This window comes from Lepidochelys kempii, chromosome 6, assembly GCF_965140265.1.
Source record: "Lepidochelys kempii isolate rLepKem1 chromosome 6, rLepKem1.hap2, whole genome shotgun sequence".
Classification (NCBI taxonomy): Eukaryota; Metazoa; Chordata; order Testudines; family Cheloniidae; genus Lepidochelys; species Lepidochelys kempii.
In genome coordinates this window covers 41,783,624-41,804,994 of record NC_133261.1, presented here as the reverse complement: position 1 = coordinate 41,804,994, position 21,371 = coordinate 41,783,624, and the positions used below count along the sequence as shown (strand labels likewise).

General features: G+C 40.4%; 2 protein-coding genes across 3 annotated transcripts in view; one reads left to right on the top strand and one right to left on the bottom strand.

The window, feature by feature from the left end:
* The window catches only part of LOC140912745 (uncharacterized), a 101,248-nt gene that overhangs the window by 61,018 nt on the left and 18,859 nt on the right, over positions 1-21,371 (bottom strand). The gene's annotated exons all lie outside the window — the stretch shown is intronic.
* Positions 1,684-19,817, top strand: PRRG4 (proline rich and Gla domain 4). 2 transcript variants are annotated; one of them, XM_073347724.1, is made up of 6 exons: positions 1,773-2,119; positions 3,524-3,629; positions 11,357-11,520; positions 12,847-12,895; positions 13,708-13,843; positions 17,171-19,817. In XM_073347724.1, exons 1-6 carry the CDS (start codon positions 1,862-1,864, stop codon positions 17,370-17,372), a joined length of 915 nt encoding a protein of 304 aa, XP_073203825.1. In that variant the 5' UTR covers positions 1,773-1,861; the 3' UTR covers positions 17,373-19,817. The 2 variants fall into 2 exon arrangements, with proteins under 2 accessions (XP_073203826.1, XP_073203825.1); XM_073347725.1 differs by lacking the exon at positions 3,524-3,629 and having other exon boundaries at positions 1,684-2,119; positions 17,171-19,816.

Here is a 21,371-nt window from a genome sequence, read left to right as displayed (position 1 = left end):
CACAGCTGTTTTAAACACGCCTTCTCCTGCCTGGAAGATGAGTACTGTGTGGGAAGGCAGTCTGAGGAAACATTCTGAGTTTGTGTGGTAGGCAGAAGGAGTCCTTAAGGACCTAATTTATGCTTTGTTTCCCACGGTCCCTGGGAAGCAATAGCCCTAGTAAGGTGAGTTTCAGCCAGACACTCTGCCCTCTGCAGCGGGAAGGGGAGGTTAAGAGTAGGCAGAGGGAAAGTCTCAGTGCGCTTGTACAGGCTCCCCAACCACCAGAGAGCGGGGGGAACACAAGACCCTCACAAAAAACCCCAACTCATGGCCAGGAAAGGTACATTGCAGGGGGAGGATCCCATCTGCATGCTGTGGCAAAAGCCAAGGGGCTGAAGCGGGGCCAACATCATGGTACAGGAGCCACAGCGGGGAGAGTGTAGGGTGGGCTCACAGTCCAACCCCTCCCTGGGCCTCCTACCCCCGGGGTCTAGGATCTAACCTCCCCTTATGACAGCTCTGTGCTAGTCAAGAAGGTCCACTGTGCAGGAGGTATTCTCAGGCACAGGTAGTGGAACTAGGGGTGCTGGCTTGAAATAGTTTCCATTACATACAGGGTTTACAGTTTGGTTCAATGGCTCTCAGCACCTCCCCTATACAAAGTGTTCCCGCACCTTTGTTCTCAGGGAGCTGTTTCTGCCATCTTTAAGGGCCTTTTACAGCCCAACTGAAGATGTTTTTGTTAGTGAAAGTGTCAATCTTCATTGCAAAAAAGACTAAATAGGTGAGCTCAGCTATAGGTTGGGGTATAGTATTGACCTTGTCTAGCTACTTCACAGTAAAAACTACAGTACCTTGTCTCCACTAAGATTTTACAGCAGGATAGCTAATGTGTGTTAGTTATCCTGCAGTAAAAACACATCTTTAATGGCAGTAAAGACAATGCCAAGGTGTATTTTAATCTGTTAACTAACCCATGTTACAGTCCTAGTGAAGACAATGTAGTTGTAATCTCTATTAACTATTCTGTTCTGTTGGGTTTATCTTGACCAGCTAATATGAGTTAAAGTACAACTGCCTTGTCTTTACTAGGCTTGCTACATGGATTAGTTGATCAGGGATTAAAAATATACCCTTTTTCCTAGGCCTGAGAATTGTGCCCATTATGTTTGGGGGTGGAGGAGGCTAGGCTGCTTGACATCCACTAAAACACAACAATTTCTGAAAAGGACATCTACTCAGAAAGTCTAACAAATTAAATTGGGATCTCCTACTGGTTTCTCTGGAATTAACTATTCTTTTTTCCTTTCTTCTCTCCCTTTCTTATTTCTCTTTACTTTTTAGCAGTGGTTTATTGGGAAGGAGCTGGGGGATCCTAAACATTGACTCTAACCATTCCAGCCAGGGAACAGTTTCCTTTTTTCTCCTCCCCCTATGTTTCAATCGTTTCTATTATCAGTTGGTGGATGGATTAAGACATGGGACTGTTTAATGAGGCCAGTAAGCCCTTTGTGTGGCTGGAGCTTCCCCCTGAATTTCACAAATAAATCACTGCTCTCTTGCTTCATGCTTTCAATCAGCATCCCCCACCCCCAAGTGAAGGGGAAAGAAAAGGTCAAAACACAAATCCGAAGTGCTGGCTCGGAGCTGCTGGGAGGGGTTGGGGCGATGAGGAGACTCAACTCCTCCTTCCAGGAAGAAGGGACCGAAGGCGGACGACAGGCTTGGATGGGTCCTGCTCAGCGGGGGCCACGATGGGGCTGAGCGGCCTCCGCCAGGCGCACATATAGGGGCTCAACTGCTATGCCGGGTGTGGAGAGCTCAGCTCATAAGCGGGACACGGAGCAGGAGCTCAGCTACGCGGGGGACGCCAGGGCCCATGCTGAGGCTCGTCTGGGGCCGGGGGGGCGGCAGGCACCTAGAGCGGGGCTCAGCTCCGCTTGCGGGGGCTGGGTGCTCCGGACAGAGCCCGTGTGGCCAGGCCAGGTGCCGGCTGGGGCGGCTCTCGGTGAAACGGCGGCTGGGCCACGTGATCCTGGCTGCTCCCTCTCCGGGAAGCGCCGCGGCGGAGGGGGAGCGCGGGTGGTGTTTGTCCCCTGCCCCTCAGCCCGGAGTCCGGGCGCTGCAGCTCGAGCAGGTAGGTCAGTCCCCGGGCTGGGTGGGTGCCTGCCTTCGGGCTACGGGGGAGGGAGAGAGACGGGGGGCCGGCCCGGGCGAGGGACTCCGCCCAGCTACGTCTCCCCTGCGGGGAGGGTCACAGAAGATTAAGCCTTTCCCTCTCCTGTCGGGCCATTCAGGACAAGACACAATAAATTCATTCCCGAAATCAAACCTAGGGCCACCCCGGATCCCATCAGCCACCCAGCCTGGGCCAACCCTCTGGTCCCAAAGGGATCCCTGGCTGCTGGGATAAAGTGACTCTGTTCCCATTTGCAGATACCCCCGACTCCTCCATTGAACGTGACTGTGGCGAGTGGAATCAGATGACAGCGTGTTGAACGCCTGTTCTAGGCTAGGTTGTGGTCAAGATCCTGTTAGTTAATTTCACACTCCAGTTAGTCATGTTCTAACACAATAAAAAATGAATGAACGAAAACAAGGCCTGGCGGGGAAGGGAGCTTCAGGCGAGATCCCTGCACCAGAGCCTGATTCAGACGCAATCACAGATGGAGAACAAAGAGGACGCTGCCCGTTTCAGTTGTTTCGGAGGGACAAATGATTGTAGCTCAAATTCTGCGGACCCACCTTGTGCAGGGCTCTGCCTGCTATCGGCAAACTAGAATGGGAGTAGGCAACGGAGAGAGCAAACTGGCTCCGTATTCGTGCCTCAAAAAAGGAAACAATGCTTTCCAGCAGGCTCCACTGGAAGGGAAATTATTTTTTAAATTAATTTTGATTATCCGATATCTTAAAGTCATCCTGACATCTTGGACTGTCATGTAATTAGAAAAGTGTTTTGTGGGTGCATCTTGAAAGGGTTTAAACAGAGAACCAAAACTGTTTTATATTCTAGAATCACTTAAACCGTAATTTCAATAGGATAGGGTATTACAAACTCTGCTGTAAACTGTCAAGTAACTTGCTGTGTTTTGCTAAGTAGCTGCTGCCCAAGTGGTGGCTGTACTTCATCAGTGGGCAAAGTGATGCTTTTATCTACAGTTCAGTACAGTCAGTCACACTTGCACTTTAGTTTGTTTGGCTGCAGGATCATCATTATTAAAATCTTCCAAGTAGGATTGCCACAATCGCAAAATATGTAGTATCAACCTTTAGTAAGCACTTATACTACTGTCAGCTAATGGACTTACTTCTCTAGCTCAGGTGGTAGAATACTGTTCTTTGTTAATTCAAATGGTGATGACTACATTATGCAATTGTTATTAAATATATGTGGGACCAGTTTGGGTAGGTGTACTGCCTATAGGGAAAAAATAATCCAAGTTGCTTGTGGGGACTTGTGTCTGACAACTGCATACAGTAGATTCATTTAAGATACACAAACAACATCTGGGAGTTTTTAACTAATACTTTATTTTGACAGATACTAGACTATGTGGTTTTGGTACTGTTGTGTCAGCTGACAATAATGTTTGCATTTCCTCATTGCACAAGAAGATTAAAGGATTCAAAGCATATAGGGAAAGAAGGTAATACTCTTCTAAAATGAAGCTATACTTTCTTGAGCTAAACTGCATCTTACAGTGTTCTGTTGTGGAAACAATCTTGCTTAAAAACTAAAAGTGTGTAACACAGGGTGTGTGATCGTTAACTAACATTAGAAGCAACAGGCTTTAGGTTGGTTTAAAAATCATATTCTTGCTTCTCCCACCATTTTAGAATAGTTGGAGGTTTTTGCTAAAATGATCATCAGTCAAACAGATAGTCAATGGGGTTTCAGAAAAAAACACTGGAATGAGATAAACAGGACAATACAGGCTCCTCTTAGGCCTCTGGGCACCTGTCAGTGACAGTTACCGTTGTCATCAGATTTTCTTAGCAATGAGTATGAAACAATAATTCAGTCTCTATTAAGACTGCACTGCATTTGTTCGTATTTGGAAGGGGTTGTTTTGTTTCATACTTGGCATTCAGAAAAGATCAAAGTTTTCATTTAAAAAATAGTTGATCAGAAACTGTTTGAATCACTAGATTGTCTTATGACATAACAGAAAGTTTGTTTGATTACTTTTCCACTCAATGTGTAATTAAACTGTGGAACTCATTGCCACGGTATGACATTGAAACCAAGAATTTAGCCAGACTCAGAGGGGTTGGACATTTTTATAGGGACAGCAAGGAATATCTAGAGTTGTTATACTTGAAACTAGCACATTTTGGGAGGGATCTAAACCCCATGCTTCAAGGGTTAAGGTAATCTCTAACTGTAAAGAGTTGGATGAGACCTTCATGGGGATTGATTATCTCACATCTGCCTAGTGAGAGGCTGCGAGACAGTGATGGATCAGTGGTCTGTCCAGTTTGGCAATTGCTATATTCCTAACAGCCAGGATTGAATACAACACATGGAAGCACTAAACTGATCTCTCATTTGGTTCATTTCTTCAAAGTATTTGCGTATAGTCCATTATCATATGAAGAATTTCCAAAGTATTTCCAAATAACAAGAGTGAATGTGGGTGTACAGACCAAGGTCTGCCCCACCACTCCTGATCAGTGCACCCCATCCTGCCAGGCAGGACTATATTTAAAGGCAAGAGAAATAAGTACCAACAGTGGTGCCAGGTCTGCTGGGTGTTGTCTTTTTTTTAAGGTGTGCCCAACTGCCCACTAACAACTGGACTAAAATCTCTAGCTCATTTCACATAGGTTACTTACTGAGTAACCTAAACACAGGAGATGGGTTTGGACTACTGATCTAGAAAGTCTCCAGATATACTAATGCGAGAAGTATGGGGAATAAGCAGGAAGAACTCAAAATGCTAGTAAATAAACACAACTATGACATAGCTGGCATCACAGAGACCTGGTTGGGTAATACACATGACTGGAATATTGGTATAGAAAGGTACAGCTTGCTCAGGAAGGACTGGCAGGGAAAAAAGGGAGGATGTGTTGCCTTATATGTTAAAAATGAATACACTTGGACTGAGATTGAGATGGAAATAGGAGACAGACTTGTTGAAAATCTCTGGGTAAGGATAAAAGGGGTAAAAAACAAGGGTGATGTCATGGTAGGGCTCTACTACAGACCACCTAACCAGGAAGAAGAGGTGGATGAGGCTTTTTTTAAACAGCTAACAAAATCATCCAAAGCACAGGACTTGGTGGTGATGGGGGACTTCAACTATTCAGACATCTGTTGGGAAAATAACACAGCAGACCACAGATTAGCCAATAAATTCTTGGAATGTATCAGAGACAATTTTTTATTTCAGAAGGTGTAGAAAGCTACTGGAGAGAGGCTGTTCTAGATTTGATTTTGGCAAATAGGGAGGAACTGGTTGAGAATTTCCAAGTGGAAGGCAGCTTGGGTGAAAGTGATCATAAAATGATCGAATTCATGATTATAAGGTAGGGAGAACAACAAAATAAAGACAATGGATTTCAAGAAGGCAGACTTTAGCAAACTCAGGAAGTTGACAGGTAAGATCCCATGGGAAGCAAGTCTAAGGGGAAAAAAAAATAGAAGACAGTTGGCAGTTTCTCAAAGAGACATTATCACGGGCACAAGAGGAAACTATCCCACTGCGTAGGAAAGATAGGAAGTATGGCAAGAGACCACTCTGGCTTAACCAGGAGATCTTCAATGATCTAAAACTCAAAAAAAGAGTCCTACACAAAGTGGAAACTAGGTCAAATTACAAAGATGAATATAAATAAATGACACAAGTATGTAGGGACAAAATTAGAAAGGCCAAGGCACAAAATGAGATCAAACTAGTCAGAGACATAAAGCGTAACAAGAACACATTCTACAAATACATTAGCAGCAAGAAGAAGAGAAAAAATAGTAAAGAATAAAATTGTCAGACGCATAGAAGAACATAAATTGTTGCGCAAAAGTCAACATGGTTTCTGTAAAGGGAGATCATGTCTTACTAATTTATTAGAGTTCTTTGAGGGGGTCAGCAAACGTGGACAAGGGGGATCCAGTGGACATAGTGTACTTAGATTTTCAGAAAGCTTTTGACAAGGTCCTTCACCAAAGGCACTTAGGTTAATTAAGTTATCATGGGATAAGAGGGAAGATTTCATAGATTGAGAACTGGTTAAAAGACAGGGAACAAAGGTTAGGAATAAATGGTAAATTTTCAGAATGGAGAGGGGTAACTAGTGGTGTTCCCCAAGGGTCAGTCCTAGGACCAATCCTATTCATCTTATTCACAAATGATCTGGAGAAAGGGGTAAACAGGGAGGTGGCAAAGTTTGCAGATGATACTAAACTGCTCAAGATAGTTAAAACCAAAGCAGACTGTGAAGAACTTAAAAAAGATCTCACAAAACTAAGTGATTGGGCAACAAAATGGCAAATGAAATTTAATGTGGATAAATGTAAAGTAATGCACATTGGAAAAAATAACCCCAACTATACATACAATGGGGGCAAATTTAGCTACAACTAATCAGGAGAAAGATCTTGGAGTCATCATTCTCTGAAGACGTCCATGCAGTGTGCAGCGGCAGTCAAAAAAGCAAACGGGATGTTAGGAATCAGTAAAAAAGGGATAGAGAATAAGATGGAAAATATCTTATTACCCTTATATAAATCCATGGTACGTCCACATCTTGAATACTGCATACAGATGTGGTCCCCTCATCTCAAAAAAGATATACTAGCATTAGAAAAGGTTCAGAAAGGGGCAACTAAAATGATTAGGGGTTTGGAATGGGTCCCATATGAGGAGAGATTAAAGAGGCTCGGACTTTTTAGCTTGGAAAAGAGGAGACTCGGGGGATATGATAGAGGTATATAAAATCATGAGTGGTGTGGAGAAAGTGAATAAGGAAAAGTTATTTACTTGTTCCCATAATATAAGAACTAGGGGCCACTAAATGAAATTAATGGGTAGCAGGTGTAAAACACATAAAAGGAAGTTCTGCTTCACTCAGCACACAGTCAACCTGTGGAACTCCTTGCCTGAGGAGGTTGTGAAGGCTAGGACTATAACAGGGTTTAAAAGAGAACTGAATAAATTCATGGAGGTTAATGGCTATTAGCCAGGATGGATAAGGAATGGTGTCCCTAGCCTCTGTTTGTCAGAAGGAGGAGATGGATGGCAGGAGAGAGATCACTTGATCATTACCTGTTAAGTTCACTCCCTCTGGGGCACCTGGCATTGGCCACTGTCGGTAGACAGGATACTGAGCTGGATGGACCTTTGGTCTGACCCAGTATGGTCATTCTTATGTTCAAGGACAGGGTAGGCCTGTTACTCAGTGAGGGGGGAAAAATAACAACAGAAAATGTGGCAAATGCAGAGGTGCTTAATGACTTCTTTGTTTTGGTTTTCACCATGAAGGCTGGTGGCGATTGGACATCTAACATAGTGAATGCCAGTGAAAATGAGGTAGAATCAGAAGAGGCTAAAATAGGAAAGAACAAGTTAAAAATTACTTAGACAAGTTAGATGTCTTCAGATCACCAGGGCCTGATGAAATGCATCCTAGAATACTCCAGGAGCTGACTGAGGAGATATCTGAGCCATTAGTGATTATCTTTGAGAAGTCATGGAAGATGGGAGAGATTACAGAAGACTGGAAAAGGGGAATATAGTGGCCCATCTATAACATAGTGCCCATCTATATCTTGACTTAAGTAAAGCTTTTGATACTGTCCCACATGCCCTTCTCATAAACAAACTAGGGAAATGCAACCTAGACAGAGATACTATAAGGTGGTGCAAAACTGGTTGGAAAACCGTTCCCAGAGAGTAGTTATCAGTGGTTCACAGTCATACTGGAAGGGCATAACAAGTGGAGTCCTGCAGGGATCAGTTCTGGGTCTGGTTCTATCTGATATCTTCATCAATGATTTACATTATGGCATACTGAGTACATTTATGAAGTTTGCGGATGATACCAAGCTGGGAGGGGTTGCAAGTGCTTGGGAGGATAGGATTATAATTCAAAATGATCTGGACAAACTGGAGAAATGGTCCGAAGTAAACAGGATGAAATTCAATAAGGACAAATGCAAAGTACTCCATTTAGGAAGGAACAATCAGTTGCACACATACAAAATGGGAAATGACTGCCTAGGAAGGAGAAAGGGATCGGGGGTCATAGTAGACAAGCTAAATATGAGTCAACAGTGTAACGCTGTTGCAAAAAAAGCGAACATCATTCTGGGATGCATTAGCAGGAGAGTTGTAAGCAAGGTATGCGAAGTAATTCTTCCACTCTACTCTGATTAGGCCTCAACTGGAGTATTGTATCCAGTTCTGGGTGCCACATTTCAGGAAAGATGTAGACAACCTGGAGAGAGTCCAGAGAAGAGCAACAAAAATGAGTAAAGGTCTAGAAAACATAACCTATGAGGGAAGAGTGAAAAAAATGGTTTTGTTTAGTCTGGAAAAGAGAAGACTGAGATGGGACATGATAACAGTTTTCAAGTACATAAAAGGTTGTTACAAGGAGGAGGGAGAAGAATTGTTCTTCTTAATCTCTGAGGATAGGACAAGAAGCAATGATTTTAAATTGCAGCATAGAAGGTTTAGGTTGGACATTAAGAAAAACTTCCTAACTGTCAGGGTGGTTAAGCAATTGAATAAATTGCATAGGGAGGTTGTGGAATCGCCATCACTGGAGATTTTTAAGAGCAGGTTAGACAAACACCTGTCAGGAATGGTCTAGATAATTAGTTCTGCCACTAGTGCAGGGGACTGGACTAGATGACCTCTCAAGATCCCTTCCAGTTCTATTCAGATCCTGATTCTGCAAGTCCTCTGCATGCATAACTGCCACAATTTTAAATTAAAATTACAAGTTATTAATTTAATGTTCTGTTCCAGATATGAGAGACAGAAAAGTCAGGAAATAGCCACAAAGCAGAGAATCATAGAATATCAGGGTTGGAAGGGACCTTGGGAGGTCATCTCGTCCAACCCCCTGCTCAAAGCAGGACCAATCCCAAATTTTTGCCCCAGATCCCTAAATGGCCCCCTCAAGGATTGAACTTACATCCCAGGTTTCGCAGGCCAATGCTCAAACCACTGAGCTCTTCCTCCCCCCAACCATAACTCTGTTCATTACACATGTTTCAGGTATTTAAGTTAATGCAAATATGTGCAAGTTTCTTAGGTTGCTAACTAGTGTTAACAGGATGGAACCTGATTTGACACTATTTCCCCCATTCTGCTGGATTTGTATGTAGCCATCAAGTTGTTGAAAAATCTACAAGTTGAAGGATCAGGTTTTGATTTCAGTTAAACATTTCTATTCTGAAGCCCAATTTTTTTTCCAGTTTTATCTGATAAGTGAATGAAACACTGCTGAACAAAACAGGCAAAGCTTTTCTTTTCAGTTTGATTAGTAGTATTCAGTTTCAAAGTCCTTGTTTCGATACAGGTTGCACTAAAGTGAACTCCTAGGGAAAACTATTTCAGCACTGCCCAAATGTACTTTGGGGATTCAATTCTTCTTAAGTCTAGTCCCTTTCTCTGTGCTGTAAAAATGTGATAATCTTAAATGCTATAACTCCTTCTGAGTTGATAACATAATGACAAGATAATTCATCTTAAGATAAGTGATTCCTCACATTGTTCAGTGATAGTATTAAAGGAAGCAGAAATTAATGAGTGATACTGTAAGTCTCTTGAAATTGTCACTAAGCAAAACCCTTTGAGATACCATTGCAATGCCCAACAGTAACTATTAAGGCAAAAATTCCTGCGTTATGAGGTAATCTATACCAGTGGTGGGCAACCTGCGGCCCGTCAAGGTAATCTGCTGGTGGGCTGCCAGACAGTTTGTTTACATTTGCACAGTCGCCCGCAGCTCCCAGTGGCTGTGGTTCGCCGTTCCCGGCCAATGGGAGCCGCAGGACGTAGCAGCCAGCACGTCCTTGTGGCCTGTGCTGTTTACATTTGCACGGGAGCTGCGGGTGGCCGTGCAAATGTAAACAAACTGTCTGGCAGCCCACCAGCAGATCACCCTGATGGGCCACGTGCAGTCCGTGGGCCGCAGGTTGCCCACCACTGATCTATATAAATGAATTGTCTAACAAGCACATATCTTCTTTGTGACTGAATAACTTTATCCTGCATCTTGTCTCTTTCTCCCTTTTTAAGCAAGTGGGCTTAGTTTGTAAGAATGTTCTTTCAGCTTTCATTAACACCCTTACACATTGGAGAGTTCTTTTTAATTAACCCTCTAGTCATTGCACTTAGCAAAACAGTCTACTTACTTATACTAGAAGTTAATTTAAAATATTTCAGTTGCACAGAAAACCAGGTCAGAATATTTCTGTTGTTCAAAGATGAGTTCTCTATTACAAGTTATAGCAAAGACAGGCTAAAACTTGAGCCCAGAAGAAACCTGATGAGAAAATGCATTCCAGTATCTTTAAGTCTGCTATAACTTCACTAACTCTTCTGGAATCCTACTTCACAACTAGGGTGAGTGAGTTTATTTTTTAGGCTCCTAACCAGCTTCTAAAAATGGCAAAAATAAACTTAATCAAAAATGATGTCAGCAAGAATCCCATCATGAACCTAATGACCATAAAACAGCATTTATTTGAAAGCTATAAAAATAATTATTGCCGTTTTTGTTTAAAGCTTCAATTTACCCTTAAATGCTGTTCCTAAATAGTGTGATATTAAGAATAAATTAATGGGATTTGTCCACTGTGCTGATGGAAACCCAATTTCTAAAACAAATACTAGAATTCAGATACCAGAATGTGTGAAAAGGAATGTAGGATTCTTACTGGAATATATCAAAGGAGGTAACCCTTAGGCTTTTTCAAGATGTGAATACTGGATCTTGCTCAGTCTGGGTCTGCTTAGAAGTACATCTTAAAGTAATTGAATATTACAAGGAAACTTAAGATTCCCAGAGACTCCCGCACCCCATCAGGGTCATTACCACAGCTGTGGTCACTTGCATTTCAGACAGCTGGCATAAGGACCAAATTCTAAAAAGTTGCTATGAGAAAATCTGAAACTATTTACAAGAGACAGAAAATATTTCAATTTGAATGTGGAACAGGCAGAAAGAGAACTGTTGTGTTGGCAGCAAAGAAAATGATTCAGGAAGAGGGCTTGAAGTCTCCTTTTATATCAGGTGAAATGGGAAAAAAACAGAGAGAGGTTTTTCTTTTGGGATTTTAAAGAACTCCAGAGTTTTCTGTAAGAATACCAGAACTATCCCCCTAATTTAGCTCTTTTAAATTAATTTATTTTTTTGTTAGTGTTTACATCAGAAAAAGAAGCCAATTTGTTCATCGGACGACATCTTCTGTATAACAGATTTGATTTTGAAGTATTTACCCCTGGTAATCTAGAAAGAGAATGCTATGAGGAACTGTGCAATTATGAAGAAGCAAGAGAAATTTTTGAAGACCCTGATAAAATGGTAATTGCTTTGATTTAGTTTAAAATACTGAGTGGCCATCAGTAGATGGTTCTTATAAATTACTGCAGCCCTCCAGAAGAGATCACTTAAAGCAGGAGTTCTGCCACTATTATTTATATTTATTTATATTTATATAGGCACATGCGTGAGTGTCTTCAGAACTGGGAACTTTTTGGGGGAAAAAAGTGATCTGGGAAGGGGATAAAATCACACAAATAATTTTGTGTATTTTATACTTTTAAAAAATTATATATAAAGTGCCAACTATTTCCATCTGCCCTCGCTCGTTAATTGGCTGATTTCACATACAAGTTACAGCAAAGGGGAATCTTGAGAAGAGGGCAGTAGATCAGTTAAGTGTGAGTGTTCTATGGATAAGGAGCAACTTGAAAGATGCTACTGTATAGTGAAAGAAACCTTTGGCAGGAGAGGGAAAAGGGATGCAAGCCTTTCACCCCCGTCCCCAGGAAGAAGCCAGGCACAGATGAGGGCAGTACTTGCAATCCTCCAAACAACTAGTCCTGCTTGTAGTGCAAACCTCTCCAGGGCCTCTGCCATCCTCTGCACTCAGCTGCAGAAGGAGCAAGCAGTGCATCCTCTCCCAGGAGGATGGAGCGGCCACTGGAGTTTGCATTCTCTGGGAGTCTCCCATGAGGAATTTTACATGACTACACCATAATTTCCCTGGAGGCTTCTGCTGCACAGTGGCTTCTTCCTCCTGCCCTCCCCGCCGCTTTTTCCAATGTGGGTTGTGGCTTAGTCTCGGTCTAAACTATAGGATTAAATTTTACACAGTGCATTACTGTCTTTAGTCATAAAATATTCTCTTATATGCATCATATTATTAACCTATGGAACTCACTGTTGCAGGATATTATTGAGGCAAGTAGCTTTGTAAGATCAGATTTGCATGAATAGCATTGGAACATACACTAACCAGGATAAATTATAAGCACCACCAATCTCCATTGTCAGTGTAAGCTAATTACTAAGTGGCATCAAGAAGAAATGTGTCTGTATGATATAGTATTGCAATTTAGAGGTGTTCTTGGTTTGTCTCTTTCCTTTTCTTTTAAACAGCTGGCATTTCTTTCTATCGGTTTAGGTGGACCATTGGTTTGTTCTAGTATGGCAGTTTTTATGATGTTATACCTGAATACACAAGTTTCAGGGAATTTCAGCCCTGGGGTAAACAGGTGCAACTTTTGACTTCAGTGGGAGTTGTGCCATTTATGCCATGTCTGAATAAATGTCCACAATCTCTTATTTAAGTTATACATTACACACAGGCTTGAACTTTTTAAAAAAACATTTTTATTTTCATAGATGACTTTTTGGAAAGAATATTCCATTAAGGGACCCAGCACAAAATTTGGTAAGTCAAGATCAGAGCTTATCTCGTTTTCTTTCCCTGTTACATTGAAAATATTGCTCCCCTCACACATACTCTAGACTCCCTCCCCCCCAAGCATGTTGCAATGTATGTTGTTATCTGGTCAAAACTAATTATTCAACTGGCACAATTATAACCCTTGATTACTGTCTTTTTATATTTTTTGTGCATTTTCTTTTTATATTTGATATACTGAAATGTATATTATATAGTAATTAATATATTTGTGAAGTTCAGGGAGTTTGAAGACTTTGGCCCTTTACTACTGCATATTGAAATATGCATTCTACTATCCATTTCCTTGTATGTATTAGACAATATAGAAACTTTGCAACTATAATTCTGCTGCTGCCTACTTCTGTTTTTATTTTGTACTGCAGTAGTTTTATAGAGGCCCCAGTTAGGATTGGACCTCACTGTAGTAGGTGCTATACAAACATAGTGAAAGTCAGCATCTGCTCTGAAGGACTTAATCTGATGAAAGATGCAATAAGTGTGTGAAATAACATTGATGGGGATGGAGTGGTGGAGAATCTCAATAACATGCATATATAAATGATCGAGGAGAGGAATATTTGCTAACCTTTGCTTTTTTGTTGGGGTGTCTTTAGGTAGTGCTGGATTGATGTGATGGCTTGTCATGTGAGAAGACTAATAGAAAGGAACTACTACTGTTAATCTTATTGTAACATCTCTCTCAAATCTTCAAAAAGAGAGAAGGCCACCATTGATGAAGCATTGTGAATAGTACTATAGTGTTAGTCAACTAGAAATAATTACAGATTTCTGTTTAGGTGGTGAAGCTACACAGAACATTGATGTTACAGGACTTCTGACTGGCCTAGTTGCTACTGGAGTTCTGTTAGTTACAACTGGATTACTTATTTACTATTTCTACAAAAACAGATGCAAAGCAAGACAACCACCAGGGTAAGGAATTGAGAATAATATTTCACTTTACTTTCATAGAAAAAACTTTGGTAATTTAGGTGGAATTTTCAAAATCATTCTGCTCTCATTGAAGTGAATGGAAATTTTTCTATTGACTTCAGTGGAGACAGAGTTAGGTCACTACTAAATGCTTCTGAAAATATCATTCTCAGAGTTAAGGTAATACAAGGTTGTAACTATAAATCACAAGAAAATATATAAAACAAATAACCTTTGCATGGATGACAGATCCTTGTTAAACAATATTTTACTGCTGGGCCCCAAAATCTTTTTCAAGAAAAATGGTTTCAGCATGAGGGAACCCTGAGCCAGATCTGTTTTTTGAAACCTGCAATGGAGGAGGGTGAACTGGTTTTAAGAATAGTTTTAGATATTAGGATTTGTAACTGCTGGAGAGATTGAATTGTGCTAGAGGAAATATGAGTAGCCTTAACTTCTTCCAAAGAATAAGCTTGCTGAGGATCCATAGACTCCTAAAGACAGCCTTCCTGTGAACTTCACAATGGAAACTACTATTGTAATACAGTTGAATCTCCTTAATTGGCACAGTTAGTAACTAGTATGTTTATCTGAGATTCATGAGAATATTTTGTGTTGTGATAAATACAATATGCTGTAAAGCAGGAGATACATAGCAATAAATGTATGCTTGCAAGCATAAATTCACACCAGTAAACTATGTGAAAGGCTTACAGATGGCACTAAGTATGCCATTTGTCCATCACTGAATTGAAATACTTGTGTTAGGCAATTGTATTCAAAGAGTTAAGTGGACTCTGAATAGCTAAAGCACGGGAAAAAGGTAAACCAGATTTTAGTTTACACATAATCTCACTTTTGGACTAAATGATATGCAATAGATCTTTCAGTCTTCAAAAACTTGTTTGGCCAGCTTGTTGGTGTAATCTCCTCTCCAATTTTCTTTCTGTGTATAAAATCTACGGAAGTTCTGGTTACTTTCCTTTCAACTGCATTAATTTTTTTAAAAAACCACACAATTATTTACAAAGAAGTAAATTGAATGCATTTTTAATTGAAAATACATCTTTAAACCTAAAATTATCCAGTATAGTGCTAGTGGATATCTGCTCCTCCAGGGTTGTTCTAGGTACAAGACTTCACCATGAACCAAATGTGTATCCATTTTCAGTATAAGCATATGTTCTTGTTTCTATACAGGGTGACGAAAGGATGGAACCATAAAGTCCGATAAATTTTTTCCAAGGGTTATGTACACCATAGAATATCAGGGTTGGAAGGGACCTCAGGAGGTCATCTAGTCCAACCCCCTGCTCAAAGCAGGACCAATCCCCAACTAAATCATCCCAGCCAGGGCTTTGTCAAGCCTGACCTTAAAAACTTCAAAGGAAGGAGATTCCACCACCTCCCTAGGTAACGCATTCCAGTGCTTCACCACCCTCCTAGTGAAAAAGCTTTTCCTAATATCCAACCTAAACTTCCCCCATTGCAACTTGAGACCATTACTCCTTGTTCTGTCATCTGCTACCACTTAGAACAGTCTAGATCCATCCTCTTTGGAACCCCCTTTCAGGTAGTTGAAAGCAGCTATCAAATCCCCCCTCCTTCTTCTCTTCTGCAGACTAAACAATCCTAGTTCCCTCAGCCTCTCTTCATAAGTCACGTGTTCCAGTCCCCTAATCATTTTTGTTGCCCTCCGCTGGACGTTTTCCAATTTTTCCACATCCTTCTGGTAGTGTGGGGCCCAAAACTGGACACAGTACTCCAGATGAGGCCTCACTAATGTCGAATAGAGGGGAATGATCACGTCCCTTGATCTGCTGGCAATGCCCCTACTTATACATCCCAAAATGCCATTGGCCTTCTTGGCAACAAGGGCACACCATCAAAGTAAAATCTGTGATACTACCCATCCTAAGACTTCCCTTATGACAAAAAACTTTGCCCTATCATTTGAAGCACCCATAAACTCCACAGAACATTGAGTATTTAAGAAACAAATATACTATTTTATTAATATTTTATTATTATTTAAGATATTTATTTTACATATGCTTCTGGAATATGATTTAAAATTTAGACTGTACGAGTACTTGAAACACTAAATTTGAGATCAACTATAGAAGTAATCAGCACTTAATCATCTTAAAGGAGAGCGCTTGTCAGTTCTTGTAAACAGCACTTTTTTTTTTTACATGCACACTGTGGGATACACGGAAATATCCCCGTGATCTAAAGAACAGAAAACTGCACTAAATTTTGATTATATATTAAATAAAAGGAAGAGTGTACATAAAACAACAATAAATTGAGTTACACGATTTACAACAGTAAATATCTTTGCAACTTAAATATCTATTGAGATAGAAAAAGCTGATTTGTAATTACTTGTGTTGGAATCCTTTAAGGGCCTCTTCTCTACCTGTTAAAAGCAAATCCTTTCTGACTTCCATAAGCATAGAAGCTCCTCTTCTACGGAAGGAGGCACAATTCTGCAACTCAAAGGAGGGGTGGACCTTTGCATAGTTCTGCTGGGACAGGGAGCTGAAGTAATCTGGAGGATCCACTGCTACATGGATCCTCTAGCCCTCCTCCTCTCTCTGCTCCCCTCAACCTAGGGTTACTATACCTCCGTATTTTTCCAGATATGTCTGGCTTTTTGGTTCTTAAATCACTGTCCGGGAGGAATTTTTAAATATCTAAAAACATCTGGGATTTTGCCATTGTTATTGGTCCCCAAAGACGAGTTGATCATTCAAGAAAGAAAGTGAATGTTGATCACTCGAGAGAGTGCCCGCTTTTCCCCCCTAGTTCCCAGCGCTTGCGCCGCAAAACAGCTGTTTCGCGCGGCTGGGAGAGAGGGAAGAGGAGGGAGAACGCAGCACACTCGGAGGAGGCAGGGCTGGGATGGGGATGTGGGAAGGGGTTGGAATGGGGGCAGGTAAGGGGTGGAGTTGGGGCGGGGCCATGGGGGCGCGAGCTAATTCCCTCCCCCCCCGGAGTGTCCTCTTTTTTGAATGTTCAAATATGGTAATCCTACCTCAACCTCACAAGTATGAATGGGCAACAGAGTTACAGAAGCTACTCCAGCCACTGCCATGAAGTAACGGTCATAGTGGGTCCTAGAGGAGGATTCTGCCCCATCCTTGTCTCTGTGAATTTCTGCAGCACTTAACTGTGTTCCTCAGCCTAGGTTCTGGGATACCCATTTGGCCCATGCTGTTTATGATTATTAAAAATGTACTTGCTTTGGCAAAAGGCTATGTAATCCTCTCCTTCATATATAAAAATGAAGATGTCATTCATAATACTTTTAACTCTGTTTAGGTACTCAGACAGCGTAAGAAGTAGAAGACATGAAGAGGTTTCTTTAAATCCACTCCCTCTGAGAACAGATGAGTCAGGACTGCCAACTTATGAAGAAGCAGTGACATTAGGTGGAAAATACGATGTCCCACCACCACCATATCTGGGGCCTGCAAAAGGGTTTAAGATGTTTAAAAAGTCTCTGTACCTTCCTGCCCCATAGTCCCAAACTTGACTCTGGAGGAGTGGGGAATTAATCTTCATCGGAAGATGTACATTTGAAAAGGGGCAGTACCTTGCAGGACATTTTTCACAAATGTGAAAGACCTACAGTTCTTCAGCACAGCTAGGAGAAGGTGAATTCTTTCATACTGGAAAGGAAGTTATTGTTTTGCAAAAATTTGATGTATTTTTCCAGCATGAAACTTGTTTATACAGGTTTTTGGTGCTAGAACTGAACTGTGTATAACAGTACTAACCTTTGAGCTCCCTTGCATTTTGAGCCAAGTATCAAACTATTGATATTCCATTACTAGTTTTATTTACTGTTTATTCAGAAGGAAAAATATTAATAAAATTGGACTTGATACGAACCATTTTTTTAATTAAAACTTTAAACCACTGTGAATATATTAAGCATTGAATAACTAACAAAATAGATACCTCATTTGGTTGCTAGGTGGGTTTTGTACTGGTTCTAGAAGTAGTGATGGGCTGTATTGATGAAAGCTAGTTAATCTGTCAAGCTTGTATAGCATTATGGTTTCTGAATTAATTTGTCTAATTTTAAACATTACAGTATTGTCTCATACTGTCCAGTTAATGTAGATTTTAAATGGCAGGAAGCCATTATTAGGAGGACACAAGATATTCTCTTTGTGAAAATCATGGTAGGGGTTATCTAAAATAATGACTACATGTATTCTCCTCAACTTCATCACCTACTTACTGTTCTGTTGCAGAACAGTAGTTTATTGCTAGGCAAGTAAGACAGGTGCCTTTCCCTAGATCCCATTAACAAACAACCCATAGCAATGGCTAGTTGGTAGCTAGTAGGATTATTTCTCTCCTTCCACATCCGCACCTTAATATATACAGTGTAAATTTTCAAAGCATTGTCTGGAGAAGCAACTTCCCCTTGAACACAACTTCCATTGATGACCTTAGTCTTGGAGGCTTAAAGTCAAGACTTCTGGCTGATAAAATAGGAGTCCAAAAGTTGCTTCTGCATGCTCATGCAGGTCACTTACATTGCTCTGCTGGAATGACATTCATTAGTCTGAGATTTTAGAAATCTCTCATGAGCAGAATGTCTAGTAATCAGAAGACAATGGACAAGCTTTTCAAAAGTGACTGATGACTTTGGGTACCTTCATTTCTGGAGCTCCAATGGGAGACACCTTTAAAATTGGGACCCTTTAAGGTCTCACCAGTTGGACATTCAGAAGCTGAGTCACTTTAGAAAATCTTGGCCAATGGTTCAATAGCAGCAAATTGAATTCAAACTTGTATTTAAAATGGTTCATTTGTATTCAGTCACTGTTTACATTTAAAGGTTGAATGTTTACTTGTAACATGATTTTTTTGACAGAGAAGTTCAGTGAGAAACTATGTAATGACTCCATATCACTGTCTTAAATCTAAAAATCTCTCATCTAAAGAGAAATTGCTGGAATACTTGGAAGATATGGGGTGCACTGAGAATACTACATAAAGCCAATCTTGCCTGTAAGTAACTCATGTTGACTTAAGTGGATGGAGAATTATTTTCTTGTTACTGACTGACAGGATTGGGAGTCAAATTGGTTTCTCTTCTGTCTCTGTCAGACTTACTTACAGCCAACGGCAAGTCACTTAACCTCTCTGTGCCTTACTTTTCAATCTGTAAAATGGGCAGAATACCTACCTCAGGGTGCTGTGATGTTTAATTCATTGCCATTCATACTTCAAGTGCTCCGAGATTCTTGGTTGAAGAGTGCCATAGATCATTTTTAACTGCTGAAGCCTTAAAGACTGTGTCCAATCTACTTCAAAGACTGCATCTCAACTGATCAGCTGATAAATGAAGTGCTGGGCTAAGAGTCTCATGGCTTAATCACAAGGAGAGTGGAAACCAGACATTATCAGTGAAAGGTGCTTGACCATTGCATTATCTTGTCATCTGTATACTCCAGATCCCAAATCTGTTAACCTTCTACTCACTTTGCAAGGCTCATTTGCTCTCCCAGGCTTTTGCTGGGTGAAAAGAGATTCAGAATTGGATGGAAGAGATTTGAAGGAGAAAAGTCTAGAGCGGTTTGGGGGTTTTGGACATTGGTCTGAATTGTTGTATCTTGTACATGTGCCAAAAAACATTGCATCACTTTTTAAAATATAAATACAACACTATACGAAATAAGACCAGAATATTCACTTGAATGTAGAATCTGACTCTTAATTCATAAAAGGAGGAAGTAACTACAAATGGGTGACTGCCAACAATGAAGAAAAAAATGTTGATATAACAAGCAAATTACAATTTTGAAATATTGTGGGTATTGGTCTACCCACTTTCCTTACACCATTTTTGTCCATCAGTTTCTGCCAGAGTCAATGCACCTGGCTTCACTATAGGTGCTTTTTTCAATCCATGCTTTTTTCAATTATTATACTAAAGCTGGATGGAGCATAAATTCTGATTTGGAAAAGGAAAGTTAATAAAAGGAAAATGACTCTTGGAATGATAAATTCATCCTGAATTCGAAGCACACCAATCAGTGCAACAGAGATTATAGTTTTGTAAAATACCACCCTACACTCTAAAAGGTGCACCACTCTTTTGTCAAACTTCATATGATGGGATTATTAATGAAGTCACTTCAACAACGGGAAGTGAGTGAGAAGCTAATTGCCTCTCTAAATCACCTGTTCAACTATTACTGGAAAACAGGCTTAAAAAAAACCCGAATGGACAAACAGGAAAAAAAAAACACCCACAGAATCTAGTTAAAAGGAGGGCTGTCAAGCAATTAAAAAAATTGTGATTAATCACACAATTAAAAAAATTATTCATGATTAATCACACAATTAACCGCATTGTTAAATAATGGAATACCATTTATCTGGTTTACTACATTTTGGAGGTTTATTACATTTTCAAATACTGATTTAAACTACAACACAGAATACAAAGTGTACAGTACTCACTTTATATTTATTTTTGATTAAATGTTTGCACTATAAAACTCAAAAGAAATAGCATTTTTCAATTCACCTAATACAAGTACTGTAGTGAAATCTCTATAATGAAATCTCTACAAATATAGAATTATGTCCAAAAAAACCTGCATTCAAAAATAAAATGTAAAACTTTAGTGCCTACAAATCCACTCAGTCCTGCTTCAGCCAATCACTCAGACAAACAAGTTTGGTTACAATTTGCAGGAAGATAATGCTACCCAATTCTTGTTTACAATGTCACCTGAAAGTGAGAAAAGGTATTCACATGGCACTGTTGTAGCCGGCATTGCAAGATATTTACATTCCAGATGCCCTCAAGATTCATATGTCCCTTCATGCTTCAACCACCATTACAAAGGACATGCGTCCATGCTGATGATGCATTCTGTTCGATAACGATCCAAAGCAAAGCAGACCGACGCATGTACATTTTCATCATCTGAGTCAGATGCGACAAGCAGAAGGTTCATTTTCTTTTTTTGGGGTTCGGGTTCTATAGCTTCCGCATCTAAGTGTTGCTTTTTTAAAGACTTTTGAAAGCATGCTCCACACCTCGTCCCTCTCAGATTTTGGATGGCATCTCAGATTCTTAAACCTTGGGTGGAGTGCTGTAGCTATGTTTAGAAATCTCACATTGATACCTTCTTTGCGTTTTATCAAATCTGCTGTGAAAGTGTTCTTAAAATGAACATGTGCTGGGTCATCATCTGAGACTGCTATAACGTGAAATGAAAAGGACCTTGTGGCACCTTAGAGACTAACCAATTTATTTGAGCATAAGCTTTCGTGAGCTACAGCTCACTTCATCAGATGCATACTCACGAAAGCTTATGCTCAAATAAATTGGTTAGTCTCTAAGGTGCCACAAGTACTCCTTTTCTTTTTGCGAATACAGACTAACACGGCTGTTACTCTGAAACATAACATGAAATATATCTCAGAAAGTGGGTAAACGGAACAGGAGACATACAAATCTCCCCCAAGGAGTTCAGTCACAAATTTA

What these genes read in the sequence shown, in the direction of transcription:
- PRRG4 (XM_073347724.1), top strand. Translation starts at nt 1,862, where the DNA reads ATGCTGAGGCTCGTCTGGGGCCGGGGGGGCGGCAGGCACCTAGAGCGG. An exon ending in GGGACCCAGCACAAAATTTG is followed by an intron (nt 12,896 to 13,707) that starts GTAAGTCAAGAT and finishes ATTTCTGTTTAG; the next exon opens with GTGGTGAAGCTACACAGAAC. An exon ending in AAAGCAAGACAACCACCAGG is followed by an intron (nt 13,844 to 17,170) that starts GTAAGGAATTGA and finishes AACTCTGTTTAG; the next exon opens with GTACTCAGACAGCGTAAGAA.